General features: G+C 30.0%; 1 protein-coding gene across 10 annotated transcripts in view; it reads left to right on the forward strand.

The window, feature by feature from the left end:
• LOC142328448 (uncharacterized) overlaps positions 1–16,416 on the forward strand; it is a 191,911-nt gene that overhangs the window by 111,975 nt on the left and 63,520 nt on the right. For all 10 annotated transcript variants that reach the window (XM_075372223.1, XM_075372219.1, XM_075372225.1 and 7 more), the window contains one exon: positions 14,043–14,119. In XM_075372223.1, the coding sequence (XP_075228338.1) occupies positions 14,043–14,119 (77 nt within the window). The remainder of the gene's footprint in view (positions 1–14,042; positions 14,120–16,416) is intronic.

The raw sequence follows: 16,416 nt of genomic DNA on the forward strand, positions 1-16,416 counted from the left end.
AAGTACAGCCAAAAATGTGTATATGTAATTTAATAGGTGTACAAGGAATTCATGTAGTGTCCACATCAGATTTTTTTTTTTCTTAGAATTTGTAAGTAAATTTTTTGTTGTAAGCTCTTGTAATATCCAGAATGCGGAGATTTGGTCCACACAATAAATTTCACTTACGCTGAGGTCCACAAAAAGTCCAATGTCCAGTGTTTTGTTGTCAGTTTTAACATCCACTGGTATTTTTGTCCACCATGATTTTTAGTCCAATTTTTTTTAGTTCACACTTATTTATTACACTAAGATTTAGGTCTGTTTTCAGTCCACTGTATGTTATAATATCAAGGCAGACATTGTTTGCCCATGTTGGTAGGTGATAATTATGGAAAAATTTTATAAAATTATTGCTGAGTTGATTTAAGCAATATCATCTTGGAATAATTCATCAAAAAAAATTATGAGAGGTGATTTATTCTAAAAAAATAAACCAACGCTACATTTCAATAACCATTTCCATATACACATACCATTTCCATTCATTTAGCAAAGTTGGTTTAAGACTGTATTGGATTACCATTTGTTCCTGTGGAAGATGTCCTTGATGTCTTTGATGACATTGTTGAAATAATGTCAGAGGATCTGGACGGTCTGATGGAATACGTTTAGCGGATATACATAAGAGGAAGACGATCTTGATGCTGATGAAGAGCCAAGAATGTAAGATTCTTGTCAAATTGTAGAACATGTATGACCTCGTCACAAGTGGCCAGCAGAGAACAAACAATGTTGTCGAGGGATGGCATAATAAATTTCAGAAGTTGATGACTGTTCACCAACCCTCCCTATGGAGGTTCATAGATACATAATTGATGAACAGCAACAAAATCAACAAGATATCACCTAGCTGCTAGGAGGCCACATTAACATAAGACCACCTATGCACAAAACATATTTAGCAAACCAAACACACATTGCTGAGGTTGTGCAACAATATAAGAACAAACAATGCATGGCAACTTACTTGAGGGCCGTCACATAGACTAAAGGTGAACCCTGCAGATTGATGAATGAAATCTGTGAGAACTAATTAATAGGTATAGTCATAATTATTTCTGGGATACATATACAGTAAATAAATTAATAAAAAAAAATATATATATATATATTTTTTTTTTATTATCTCAGTAAATGGACTAGCAAATATTCTATGGACTTTATTTAAAGGTCTTCTAGTGGACATAAGTACGATGAATGAAACTGGAAACTTATTTATGGACTAAATATAAATAATTAATCGACATTGGACCTTACAGTGTGGACGAGATATCCTGGAAGCTCTTATCTCATCAAAATAATTTTTTATAATTGCTTAACTTATTATATTTTATCTTTTAGGATGTTAGCAGATATGACTGTATATCAGTTATCTATTTATAATATTTATTTTAAAAATAGAAATACAATTAGGAAAGATGTGAATAATAATGACACCAATACTGACCATAATTTCCTCAGTAAAAAATAGTAACTTGTTTTGAATCCAGATGAATGAATAGGTTAATATAACTTGTGCAACGTAATCCTTAAAATATTACTAAGACATAAAATAGAATTTAAACTCATCATTATTTAAATTAGTTTCTTTATTCGATAATGTGTGACATTTGGTCATGATAAAAGATGAATCTAGTAATATGATCATTACAGTGTAATTATATTAGTTAAAGCTCTGTGAACAAAACTCAAGGTTCCATTGCACATTATAGTTAAAGAGAAATTTTGTTACTCAGAAAGTTACAAAAATTACCTTCTCTCTGCTGTCTTATGCCAGGAAAAATAAAAAAAGCAAAATTAGGGAATATTTAAACTGTTTTTCATTTTTTATGTAATAGAAGTAATAATAATTAAATTAGAGTAAATATGAGATTATTCAGAAGATCTTTTGGAAGGAACACACATGAACTCAGTACAATTGTACAATTTTACTATTTATTTAGATAAAATTTAAAAACATTTCTTACTTGTATACACTGCACTATAAAAAGCTATATTTGCAAAGGTTTTCCATAAAACTTTATGTAAAATTTCTTACTAATTGTTGCTTTAAACTTTTACTTGTTTCTGAAGAAGTGTGTGATTTTTTTGTTGTTTGCATCCTGTTTATAGTAATCATCTTCAATTTTAATATTATTTTCTGTATTTATTACTTGAGGCAGCAAAGTGTTTGTACTGTGGCATCTGAATAAGTTGATAATCAGTCTTATTGCATCTAGGGCCTCCTTTGATGTAGAGGATCGAATTTCCTGATCCATTTCTTCATTATGACAAGTAAGGATATTTACAACAATGTCATTGTCATAAGTGCTGCTGCGGTAGTTAACTCGCTATCGTATTAAAAGTTTGATAACAATCCATAATTGATGATGCAGAGACTGGAAAGACAGTCGAACAATGAACTGTTTGTCTATTCATTTAGAGATAGGTTGTCCTCTTCATTGTATTATTTATCATCAGAAAAATCCATTTGTAATAAGCTAAGAATGCTTAAACATGTGTTTTACAGTTGGAGTAACAAAATTCAATCTTTTGACAAGAAGGCATACTGTATCATACAAATTTGATTTTATTTCCTTTCTCTTCAATGAATTGAAATACCATATTCTTTCTATAATGGTCTTTTAGGCATTGATGACACACTGGATCTATTGGTTGGAGGACACTACTCTTATTCATTGGGGGGAAAAAAAATTTTAATTTGTAGTTTGTAGATATCTTACATGTACTTGTATGCTAATTCACTAATAAAAAATCTTCCTACTTAATTAATTCAGCATCTTATGTTTGAATTTCTTAGAATATTATACCAGTCATCCATTGTGGTTTTGGTTCAGTATTTTCAAAGTAAAGATTTCATGTTTTATTGCGTTCACAGGCATCTATTATTTTATAATTTAACACTGGGTTGTCCTAGGCCTGTGACTTACAAATCAAAGCCCTATATTTACCTACCTAATATGATTTAGTTAATGTACGCTTTGTACCCCAAAGTTATCGAATAAAAATGAACAAAGTTAAACTTCCATAGGATAATTTCTCAAAGATGGAACAGTTTCTCAACTTCAATTTTCCCCCCACTTCTATACAGAATGTATCACAAAGTTTTTCTGTTACTTTAATAACCTATTCTACTTGTGTAAATAATAGCAAAAATTCATATAAACGTTTGTCCTAAAATGCTTTGTTTGTGAGTTACAGCTAGTGAAAGATTTCTCTTTGATTTCTACGACCCGGTGAAATGAGGTTGTATTGAAATTTTTTGGAGATTAATTTAGGAGCAGAATTAGTAATTTGTTATGGTTTTTGACATGAAAAATCAAATAAAATAGGTCCAAGAATCATATGCAGTAGCTGTTAAAGAGATCTGGGCTGAAAACCAATAAATTGGATTAAAAAAACTATGTCTTTTTTATGTTTTACATACAGTAACATTGTTAAAGATAAATTGAATAAAACAAAGGAAAGTTAGGAAAATTCAAATTTTATTTATTAACAGTACACTAGGCCAAAGTGTATATTATACGTACCAGTTTATAATGTTCAAAATGAGCCTGCCATTTTCAACAAATTTCGTTGTCCATTGCTCAGCCACATCCATAATGCGGCTGAGCAATTAATTTTTCATGATAATGCATTTTTGTTTTGTATACAATATTGTTCAACTATCCTAAGATAGAAAGTCTAAAGGTGTTGGATCAGGTGATCTGGTGGCCATGAATGTATACCGCTCTGAACTGGCGTGTATTGCGGTGATCTGCATTAATAATAATTCCACCAATAACAGCTTCGTGTTAGACAGATTGTTCATAGCCACTACGAATACTACATAGTGAACCTGTTTCCTGAAGATTGTGGAAAGTCACGTTAATTGTTTTTAGATCTGGACTCGTGCAATCTGAAAATGTATTTCATATTCTACTGAAGCTGGTGTAACATTTACCATTACATCCACCCAAAATGGATAATATATCAGCATATTCCTCCATTGTAAATAAGTATGGCATTACTTCAGTGGCAGACTATGACGTTCAAACTAAAATTCACAGAAAACCTTTCGCTATTGACTGCACAGTTCACTACCTGATGTACATAATGCAACTTACAGAATAGATCAGTAATTTATTCAAATATTAATTCAATAATAATTTATTCAATTATTTAATTCATTGTTGATCAGTTGTTTTTTTCATACCAATATAGAAATAATTCTTCAAATGATTTATTGCATTTCTGAATTAGTAAAAAAAAAAGTTTTTTTTTAGAAATTTTTTTAAAATCACCAAAAGAGAATTTGGTTTTTGTTTGCATTAAATAAGTATTTTTCTGACAAATGTAGTAATGTACTGTTTTTAAAATAATATTAATTTTTTTGATTTTATGCACTTTATCCTACATTTTTTCAGAATTTAATTCTCTACAAGTTTTGTTTCTATTAATTTGATTTTTCAGGGCAAAAACCATAAGAATTCATTAATTCTTCTACTTAATTAACGTCCTATAAAAGTATAGTTATATAATATAAAATATCAATGTTGAGTGCTTAACCTTTAAAAATTTTCAGCTGCAATATCTTTGTTGTTATATCAGGCACCAGATAAAAATAGAAATTTACACACAAAGAGGTCTGTTTGGTATCAGACTTCAATAAAAGTTTCAAGTTTTAGTTTAAACTCAAGTAAGTATAAAAAAATTGTGAATTTGAGCAAAACAGCCTGATTTTCACATCCAGGCTAAGTTAGCATAAGAGTATAATAATTTGGATATTTAAACAGATATCAAACTAAGATAACTATATTGATGACAATGCAGGATGTACATTAAATTATGTGTGGTAAATAAGCTTGCAATATTTATATAATGTCAGATTTTAAGGCCATAATGAAATTAAATAGAAAATCTTCAAAAATGGAATTAAAAAGCAGTCAGATAAATTGTAATAAATATTTCCCTGAACTACTTTAGCACTGAATTAAAAATTAATTAACTGACTATATAATCTTTTCTCACCTTTAATCAGTTTTCATTTTAATGTTTATTTAACAGCTGTGGGATATCACAGACTTTGGGTCTGATGTTAAAAGTACTCCCAGACACAGTGGTGAATTCCATGGAAGTTTGTCTGTTTCTTCAATATGTTTTTGACTGGCATCCAAACTTGTTTTTTTTTTTTAATTATTTGGAATGAAGTTTTTTATCCTGTGGATGATAAAATACAACATGATGTCACGTCTTTATTTCAAACACGTTTTTCATTTACATGATCCACCACTGGTCATCATAAATATATGCAATTGTGTTTTTATTTTGAAGTGTCAATTGCACTACTTTTGCAGCTTGATGAAGTTCACTATCAGATGATTATGATATGTACTGACATTTCAGCAAACTTTGCGATTGTTGTATAAAAAAAGGAAATGATCTAGTGCTACTTTTTACTACCCCCTATGGCTTCACAGATGTTTTTACCTTGACACGATGCAAAAAATTGCCATTCTCTATGTAAAGTCCAAATTCTATTTTGTGATAGCACGTATTTATAAAATTATACTTATTTTTATATTGACTTGCAGCCTTATGTAGTGGTATATTGACTGTAGTGGTATTATGTTCTAGATGATCACTTATGATGCAAAATTTTTCTCTTTATCTTGATAATAAAACACAAATGGATGAAGTGGTAGCCTGCTTATTTACCCAGTGATACTTTTGTACTTCATCAAAGGAATAATCTTCTGAAAAGTGGCAGAACAATCCATTCATTTGATGAGATGTTTTTTTTGTTTTTAAAAGATTTTCCTTTTGATTTTGCAATAAAACTATGAATCTAGAATTTCAAGTTTAACAATCGATATTTCAAAGAATTCTCTTGATTCTACAATTGTCATCATTTCAATTCTGTCTTTTTCACCATTGTTTGTATTTTATTTTGTTTGGCATTGATTCCCAACTATAAGATTGGCAGCATCAATCATTCACTTTATGTTCTGGTGGTATAAACACATATACATTATGCCTACACCAACAACACACCAGATGAGTACCAGATGCCTACACAACAACACACAATTTTTGTCTGAACTCCAGAATTTTGGTCTTCCAATTTTAATGTAAGCATTCTTTTTAAACTCAAAACAGCTCATTTAAATTGCAAAGCACTACAATTTTTCTCTTTTAAACTTAGTACTATTTTCCTTCAATGAAACAGTCCTTTTTCCCATGTATCAAGTGACTATTTCCATCTTCTTTTATGCTCTTTTTTTAATTCAGGTAAAATACCCTGTTCATTTACTAGTTTACTTGTTAATTTAACCATAAGTTCTGACACTTTAAATTCATTGCTAAAGTTTGCTGAGCTCCAAGAATTCAGAAGTAAACTGATAATTTTAATTTGATTCTCTTTGTTAGAAATATGACATTTAGTTTTTCATATTTGGTTTGTAAATTTTAAGGATTATCATCTGGATCAGCAAGTAGGAATTTCCTTTTAAAACAAATACAAATTTTTTGCTCGAATTCACAATTTTCTTAAAGTTGAAGTTTAATACCATAGAGACCTTTTATGTGTTCAGAAATTTTCATGTTTCTACCTGTTCTCTTAACAGAGAGATATTGCAGCTGAAAAATTGAAAAAAATCGAAACATTCAATTTTTAAAAGGGTATAATTTTTAAAGGGAGAGCTTCTCACCACTGAAAATTTATAAGTAACTATACTCTTACACAGAGTATTTAAAAAAACACAATACAAAAATTTATCTAAACAAAGGGGGATACCTCATGGTGACCGTGACCTTATTTCAAGTTTAAAATTATTTTTTCTAATGGAATGACCCATTTTTGACACATCAATGAAAAGGGTAGAAAATTTTATAGTGAAATATGTGATCACACAAGTGACCTTTGGACCTTTTTCGGGTGTTTCATTTTAATCGCCCAAGCGATTTTCTCATATACTTCACATACAAAAATGACTAAACAAAAGCTACTCTGATTTGAGGGTGACACCTCATAGTGACCTTGGATTTGAATTGACCTTGACCTTATTTAAAGGTAACAATTTTTTCTAATGGAATGGTTTGTTTTTGACCCCACCAATGAAAAGAGCAGGACGTTTTTTTATTGGAATATGTGGTTACACATATGATGACCTTTTTTCTTTTTGAAGGTCATATAGCTAACATTAGAGATTGTGTTATACAGTTGCTGGATTTCCAGATATTTACAGTCACTGGTTTCTAAATTGTGAGAATAAGATTGCTCTCTGGTGCTATCTTGAATTAGCAAATTTTGTTAATCAGATACTGTATGTGATCAACTCCTAAACCATGAACTTCTAGAAGCTGGAAAAAATGAAACATTATCGTAAAACATCATAACTAAATTCAAGTATGTTGACATGACATTTTTCGTTCTTTCTATTTGTGCCATTAAATAGGGTAATAAAAATATGAATTTATATCTGAGATGGTCAAGCAACCAATTTTTTTTTTCTAGACCACTTGTGGACCCTGAAACTCTTGTTGTCTGGAAAGATTTAAAAAAATCCGTATTTCATCCATGTTGTACATCCAGTACCATCTATGTCAACATCTCTGGGGTTCACTGCAAATTTGACTGAATTTCAGTTGATATCATTTAAATTTATGCAGCTAACAATCTATCATTTACTAACTTATTTATGAAGAATTCAGTTTTTGATTTCAGTATCAGTCCATTGAAGGGAATAGCAGGTTTCGTTTATTTCAGATTCATTGCACTGCTTTGTGTACTTGTTCATAGGCTGCTGCTTGAATTTTTTTTATCAAGTGTTTCCTTGGCTGTGTGCCTTGAACAATTTTTCTTTGTTGCTACCATCTATGGAGCCAGTTTAAAATCATGGCTTTATTATCAATTGATTTATTACCTTTCATCAGCTATTGGATAATTTTAACTTTTTCTTCCATTGAAAGAGTGGTATGTTGCCGGCCATTTATGAAGTAAGATTTGTACCACAATACACAATTAAGATTAATCGAGATCTATTTTGCTGCCAGTTCTCACAACTGATATAGCGTACTACTGCTAGATAAGGTGGAGAAGATATGCCTTGGTGGGGTTCGTCATCGGTTGTGTTACATTCATGGTGGGATGCTTGCTCATACTCGTGTGGAACAATGACAGATACAAGTATGTTCAGTGTCGAAGAGTGTTTGTAAGCATGTTTGTCGATCCACAAACGCATTTGTAAAACATTGGGGAACATTATGAATGACTTCTTTGTGCATTTTAAGAAATCACAATCACGGCAAATGTTACTGACATGAGAGAACTCTTTTGCAACAGGAAGTGTTCTTGGTGCACCATGCAGTGGAAGGCCGAGCACTTGAGCTGAGACATTTGCTGCTGTGGAGGCATCGATTCAACAATTACCAATGAAATCAACACACAAATGTTTTGCAGAGTTAGAGATTCCCAGATTGACTATGTGAGACCATATGTAGAAGGACTTTAAAGTTAAATGTTTTTGTCCAGCCACAGTTAATGAGTTTCAGCGACAGTGACCTTGATCAATGTGTTTATGTACGTCAGTTATTGCTTGAACACTTTCCATGACCAGGCAATAAAACGAATGTAATATTGTAAGATGAGAGAGATTTATTGAAGCTTTCATATTCAAAATGTTTGTTTCTGGGCGAAAGACAATCCTCACTTTTTTGAGGTAATCAAACACCATTTGGTTCATGTTATAATTTGGGCTGGTATACAGCTGAATATCTCGATCCTTGTTTTTTCAATGGGTTAGTTAACACAGTTACCTGAGAATGATGACATGTGTTTGCTTCCAGAATCAGTGCCAAAAGGGATCATTAATATTATTATTACTACGTTTCAGAAAGAAGGTGCTCCAGTGCATTTTGCTTAGAATGTCTGCAGATGCCTCAATAAAATTTTTCCCAATTGCTGTATCGAACATGGATCAGAAGAGTTGGTTCCTTTGCCTTGGCCACCAAGAAGCCCTGACCTCACCACACCTGATAGTGCACTATGGAGTTTTGTAAAAGAAGAGAATGAAAAAGCAGATATGTTAACGAGCAGCTTCAAGATGCTATTCAGTCAGGATTTGAAATGATCATTCCTGATATTCTGTTGTGGATGAACCACCAGATGTGGAGGCACTTACAGCTGTGCTTTGAACTTTGTAGAACCCACTTAGATGTTTTAGATCCATAGAAGATAAGCTGCACCTATCCTAACAATTTCATAACTAGCCAAAAGAGACTTCTCATGCACTCTGTACACAGGTTAGGAGAAATCGAATATCAAACAGATAGCACCCTGAAATACAACGAAATGCTCATTTAGTGTTACATTACTGTATACGCTAAATGGATATTCCAAAGAGTAAAAGTAGCAGTACTGAACTCATGACCTTATGGGGTTTTCGAGATATAATACAATTGTAGAAATAAAGTAAGCGTAGAGTATTCAAGTCAAACAGTGTACAGTAGTGTTCCGCAACTGCAGTCCAAAGGTGAATGTAGATTATAGAAATTGACAGATTGACAAGTTAATTTAATTACAATTTAAATTTAAAGTGATTTTAAAATTTATAGAATCACTGGTTAATACCAATGTTTTCATTAAAGATGAATTTTCCTTAGAGTTTTTTGTGGAGAGCTTCTTGCAAATTATATTTTTGTAATTTTTGTATTTATCACAGAAGAAATTTTTTGTTTGTTTCCCAATTAAACTTTTTAAAAGGTAATAATTTGAGGGATTTTCCTCAAATTATTATTTTATGTAAACAATTTACATGAACAGTAGATAATTTCTCTACTTTGATGGTCATTCGACATAATCTCCCAGTTGTGAAGGGTAAGGATATTTTTTATATTAGATATTAGCAAAATATTGCAGTAAAATTTATAGTAATTTAAATCTTTATCATAGAGAAATGATTTTATTAATGATACCTTATTTAATTTTCCTAAAGAAACATTAATGATTTGGTTAACAGTTAATTTAAAACTAGTAATTTTTTAAACTTTTATTACAGGGTAGAGTCAAAATTAAGTCCTGTACATCATTAACTGGCTAATACATAGTGTTTCTCATGAAAAAAATTAATAATTTGTAAACACAATACAAATGTAGGTTGTATAGGGCAAACAATTACAATGGAGGTTGAACAGAAATCCAAGAAATCTGTAATCGCCCAACATGCCTAGAAAGTGGTCATACAAAATTTTTTTTTAGAAATTAATGTTAAATAAAATAAAATTATATAAACAGGAATTAGGAAACTTCATTGGATAAAATAGTAAGAAACCAGTTAGTAAAATAGCCTTAGAATGTGAAGTTGATCAAAAACGTTTTTTGAAAAACATTAAATGGTTCTTCATTCCCTTGAATTTTATTTCATTGGAGGGGATGTTCATTTGATTGATTCAACGTTCGTGCAGTGAAAGCTCTAGCTCTCTTGTGATAAGTTATCTTATCTAGTCCTATGTAAAAGGTAGGTAATAAAAATTGAAGGTGTTAAATGTTTTTAAACTACCTTTAAACTCTCAATTGGGATTGCCTAGAACAAAAAATGTGTATTTTATTCATATTTTACAAAAATATTGTTTTAAAGCCATTTTAATATATTTTCTTTATTTCTTAAAATTTTTGTAATCTATTTAGTTTGTGTATACTATTTCTTTACTGATGATGATTATTTATCAAATGCCCATGATTATATATAAAAAGAATTGTGCAACTTTGTGCATTTTTTGGTTTTTCGGTTTATAAATATGTTTAAAAAATAAGAAAGCAAAAACATCCAACTGTATAAATGTAATAAGGTAAGTGAAGATTTTACAAATAATGTATAGCTCTGCTTGTGAATATACATATATATATAGAGAGAGAGAGAGAGAAGAAATAAAAATAATTATTGTGTACTTCAGTGGGTTAAGCTGAGTTTTTTTATGCTTTTGAATTAATACACAGGAAGATATAGACAAAAAAGAATTTAATTTACAAAATTATATATATGCTGTTAGTGTCTGTATGTTTGTGATGGTATTGACTCATGATATAGTTATGTGTGACACAGATTTTTCTTTCAGAATTTTTGTCTGATCATATTCAATTTAAAGATTATAAAACTTATTTTTAGGTTTAGTTTTTTTATTGTTAAAAAATAAAAATTCAATTGGTCTGAATGAAATAATTTAAAAAATTGCTAAACATTTAGTCTGGTTTATTACACATGTGACTAATAGATCAATCTTATAAATTAGGTGTTCTCTGACATGGCATGATCACAATCATGCTTATTAACAGGCAGAAAAAGGTTGTTACAGAATCAAAGAATTGTAAATATCATCTTTCTTATTAATTAGGTAGTTTATTTTGTAATTGAAATGCTAACTATTTCTATTGAAGTACTTAAATTATTTATTTATGGTTAATTTTTGTCTGTTATCAGATTTGGTATTATGTTCTAGGAAACTGGTATTAAGGCAAGGATATTTACTCTTAAGAGGAAAATTAAAAAAAAAAAAAATGTGATACTGAGTCATAGGATATCATGGTTTTTTTTGTAATCAAGGAGACAGCGACAGTTACCCTTCCCCATTTTTCCACCACTGTATTCCTATCTTGCTTTCTAAGATGCATTGGTGAACCCACATTTCATCGTAGCTCACACTGAGGCCCAAAAATGTCTCTCCTTTCTGTAAGAGCAATTCAGAAGCTGCTGACAGATGTCTTTCCAGACATTTCTCTGCGCCTCGTGAGATGTGGAACCCACCTTGCTCAACACTTTACTGTACCTGAGAGTGTGACAACATTGTATCATCACTCCCAACACTTATGTCCATCTCTGATGCAATTTCATTGACAGTTATGCAATTGTGACCTTCTACAAGGTTACAAATGGCCTGAATGTTGTCATCATTGATAATGGTCCACAAATGACGTTTGTGAATTTTGTTCTCCACTGCATCACGGCCACTTCAACATTTTTTGTTAAACTCTTAGAGTTTTTGACAGGGTAGCATTGTTGAACTGTGACTGGAATCAAATCAAAATTTTAAAGGGTTTGTGATACCTTCATTGGTGAGAAATCGGGTAATTCATTGTGCTACGGATGATAGTACCTATAGCTCAGAAATGTTTTTACTGACATGGGAATATGACCTACAGGCATGGCTGGGCAGTTGCTCTGTTACGCACACATCAAGCTAACTACCCATAGCACCCCACCATATTCACTCCTCAGTCCATACAGCAAAATTTTGTTTTACATTTGAATGAGCATCGTACTTCTGCCATACCACAGTATTTGAAGATAAGCAGTATATGAAGCTTGTTATAAAAAAAAAGGTCTATGAAAGAAAGATAGCTTAAGAAATGCTACTAGTTGATTCAGTTAAGAAATATTAATGATTTTTAAAGGACAATATTTTTTTGAATAAGATAACAAATTTTTTTCCTAATTTTATATGAATGTATTTTTTTTTTAAATATTTGCTTCTCCACTTGTTTTTTAATTGAATATTTTCAATCAAGAAATGAGAGAGAAGGTGTCAAACCTTCTGAAATGAGACTGATATTTTTTGTACTGTTAATATATTAAAGGAGTTAATGGTTATGTTTTAAAACTGTCTTTAAAGTTTGTATATACTATTTCTTTACTGATGAAGATTGTTTAGCAAGTAGCCATGATTTTATATATAAAGCATTTGAAATTTGTGTATTTTTTCTTCTCACCTTATTGATATATTTAAGAAATAAAAAGCAAGCAAAAAGACCCAGCTGTGTGAATGTAAAGCAAATGAAAACTATATTGCAAATAATTTATAGCTATATATATATATATATATATTTTTTTTTTTCTTTTCTTTTTTAAGTCACTTTTAGGACTCGCATTCCTCTGTACTACTATACAAATATAAATAAATAACTTGGTCCACCAAGTACAGAATAATATTAAATTAGGTAGGGTGACCACTTACTTATTTGATTGTATATACACATAAGAGTTCAGTTCAATGATTTTCCCACATCTTCAGTTAATCCAATCTTTTAATTGTTCACATAAAATTACATATTATAAATTCACTGCATTAACAAAATAAAATCTTGATAAATACAATAAAACATTTGTTAAAACTTTGGATATAAACTTTAAAATAAATTCAAATCAAAATTAAATTAAAATTAATTTTTTTTCTTTCAATTTAAGATTTAAAATCAAAATTTAAAGTTAAAAATTCCATATAAAAAAATGGAATTAATAATTCCATTAATAATTCCATTTTTATCATTAATAAAAATAATAATAAGTTAAAAATACTATTATAAGTTAAAATGATAATTATGTTAAAAAAGAATAAATTTGTGTGTTTGTTTGGTTAGCCAATATTATATTACAGTGTAGGATTTTAAGTAGATAAACTAAAAATTAACAATATTTGATAAAGCTGCTGTCTATTGCAGCCTTTATAATTGTGTCATCCTCACATATTTTCTCTAGTGTTTCTGACATCTTACTGATAGAAAGCATTCAATATATGATATTTACGCTAATTTGGAATATTTGAAGTTAAAAAAATTTATATGAATAATAATAATAGGGGTTTGACATTTTAGAGAAATTTTATGTATATAAATATAAAAATGGGATTCAGCTTGATCAACCAAACAGACAGTTTGAGGATGACACAATTACTAAGGCCGCAATAGAATAAAGCTTGTTATAAAAAAAAGTTTATGATATAGAGATGGTATTACTTAAGAAACGTTAGTTGATCTGATCAAGAAATATAAGAAATCTGTTTATGATTTTTAATTTTATAATTAAAAATTATAAAATTGTAAAATTTATCTAAACTTTTCAAGGCTCTTATAATTCGTTCAGTTAGTCATTGTTCTATTCTTAAAAGTACAGTTCAACATAAATTATAGTACATGTTTGGTTCAATGTGTTTAATCTTTCTTTTTCTTACATAATTTTTTTTTTTCCTAGGTAGTGGATGGGAAGGACCATTTGAGGAATTTGATGATAGTCAGATTCCTGAGAAAGAAAAAAGGAATAAACCGGTGGTAAACTTAACATTTTTTAAAATTATTATTGTTAAATATAAACATTTAAAACATTAGTCTATAATTTATAATTAATTTTTTTTTTAATTATGTTCATATTAAATTTTGAATTGTTTACACATTTCAAATTGACATTATTAAGTTTTAACAAAAAGAAGAGAAATAATAAACTTTTTCTTTATCAAGCTAGCAAAATCTAATCTGGTAAATTTCTTGATGGATTTGAAGATTCTGATTATTAAAATGCTGTAATAATATATTTTTTCATTCATTTGATGAAGAAACTAAAAGTTTGTTTTTCCCATTGAAACTCATAATAAAGAGTCATAATAATAATCTTTATTCCACAAAATAAACAAATGAAAATAAAATTATTTAGTTACAAATTCTTAATACGTAAGCTTAGTAGACATACAACCAAACAGTATAAAATAATAATAAAAAAACCCACTGGGTTGGTCTAGTCGTGAACGCGGCTTCCTAAATCAGCTGATTTGGAAGTCAGAGTTCCAGCATTCAAGTCCTAGTAAAGTCAATTATTTTTACACAGATTTGAACTCTAGATCTTGGATACCGGTGTTCGGTGTTCTGTGTTCTTTGGTGGTTGGGTTTTAATTAACCACACATCTCAGGAATGGTTGAACTGAGACTGTACAAACACTACACTTCATTTACGCTCATACATGTCATCCTCATTCATCCTCTGAGTATTATCTGAACGGTAATTACCGGAGGCTAAACAGGAAAAAGAATATAAAATAATAATAAATGTAGATAATTATAACAATCTTGTGAAACTAGATATCCCCTATAGTAATAACTGCATGGGAGGTTACCATCCATTATTTTTCAATGAACACAATAATAAACTAACCGTTTATTGAATAATGGTCAAGTGTGGATTTCCAAGTGGATATAAAAAATAATTACACTATACAAGTCTTACAGTACTAATATTTCAGCTAGTGACAAGATTATATATTAATACATACAGATTAAACAAATCAGAACCATAAATACAATACAAGAATACAGTAATTAAATTGAAAATGAAATTTATCCTAGATAAAAAATTGAAAGAAAAAATTAAGAGAAAAATAATGATAAAAATAAAAATTAATAAAAATATGAAAATTTTTGTCATAGATTCCATTCAGAATCACAGGCCAGTCAATTAAAAAACTCTAAATCTTCAATTGGCAACAACCAATCGTAAATTGATAGTAAAAACCTTTTAATCTTCTATGAATTTAAATTCCCTTGGTAAATGATTAAATATATTTTGACCTAAGTATGAATAAAAACGTTTAAATAATTCAATTCTTAGCCTAGGAGGAACTACTCTATCCACTTGCCACAAAGGCCTTATAACCAAAGTACCAAGGCTCTCCTATCCTGTTTACAGCTTTCATAATCCATCATTAGTATTCTATAGAAATACATATGATGCAGTGACAAGATCTTTAGGCCTCTGAATAATGAGAAGGATTCATGTCGTCTACTTTTAACCTATATTATATTTACTACATGCTTCTGAGCAATATAAACAGATCTAAAAACACTGTAGTAAGCTCCATCCCATAATGTAACTTTGACTCTACAGAAGCATAATACAGTGATTTCAGTACCTCTTAACAGGGCAGTATTTTTTTAAATAATAGAATTTATTTATACTAACACGTAATCGCTAGTATTTGAGATTACTAATATGAACATTCCAGGATAGTCTATTGTCCAAAGTAATGCCCAAGTATTTCACAGAAGCAGCATGTGAAATATTCTCACATGATCAACCAATATTCATTCACCTTACATCCCAATGATATTTAATACATCCAACATTTTCTGCCAAACTTTGCAAATCAATGTTCATGTAATTTGTTAGATTTACATTTAATGAAATTCCATTCATCACAAGCCACCATCTTAGGATCCTCAGGTCAGCCTCCACGTCATTTTTAATATCAGACTGAGAGGGTGACGCATAACAAAGTACTGTATTATCTGCAAAGGTGGTCATGTGCCCTTGAAAAGAGCCTCAACATAAATCATTAATATATACATGAAACAGCACCGGTACAAATACAGTTCCTTGGGGAAACCCCATAAATTACTTCTTCGCCCCCCTTACTACATACATTATTGACTCTTGTTGGTATCTACCACTAAAGTAAGACTTAAACCAGTTATTGTATACGCCTCCAATTCCAGCTGCCCAAAGCTTTTCTAATAACTTCACTCATTCAATTATATCAAATGCATTTTTGAAATCCAGGAATAAACCTGCTGTCCTGCTG

This window comes from Lycorma delicatula, chromosome 7, assembly GCF_047948215.1.
Source record: "Lycorma delicatula isolate Av1 chromosome 7, ASM4794821v1, whole genome shotgun sequence".
Classification (NCBI taxonomy): Eukaryota; Metazoa; Arthropoda; class Insecta; order Hemiptera; family Fulgoridae; genus Lycorma; species Lycorma delicatula.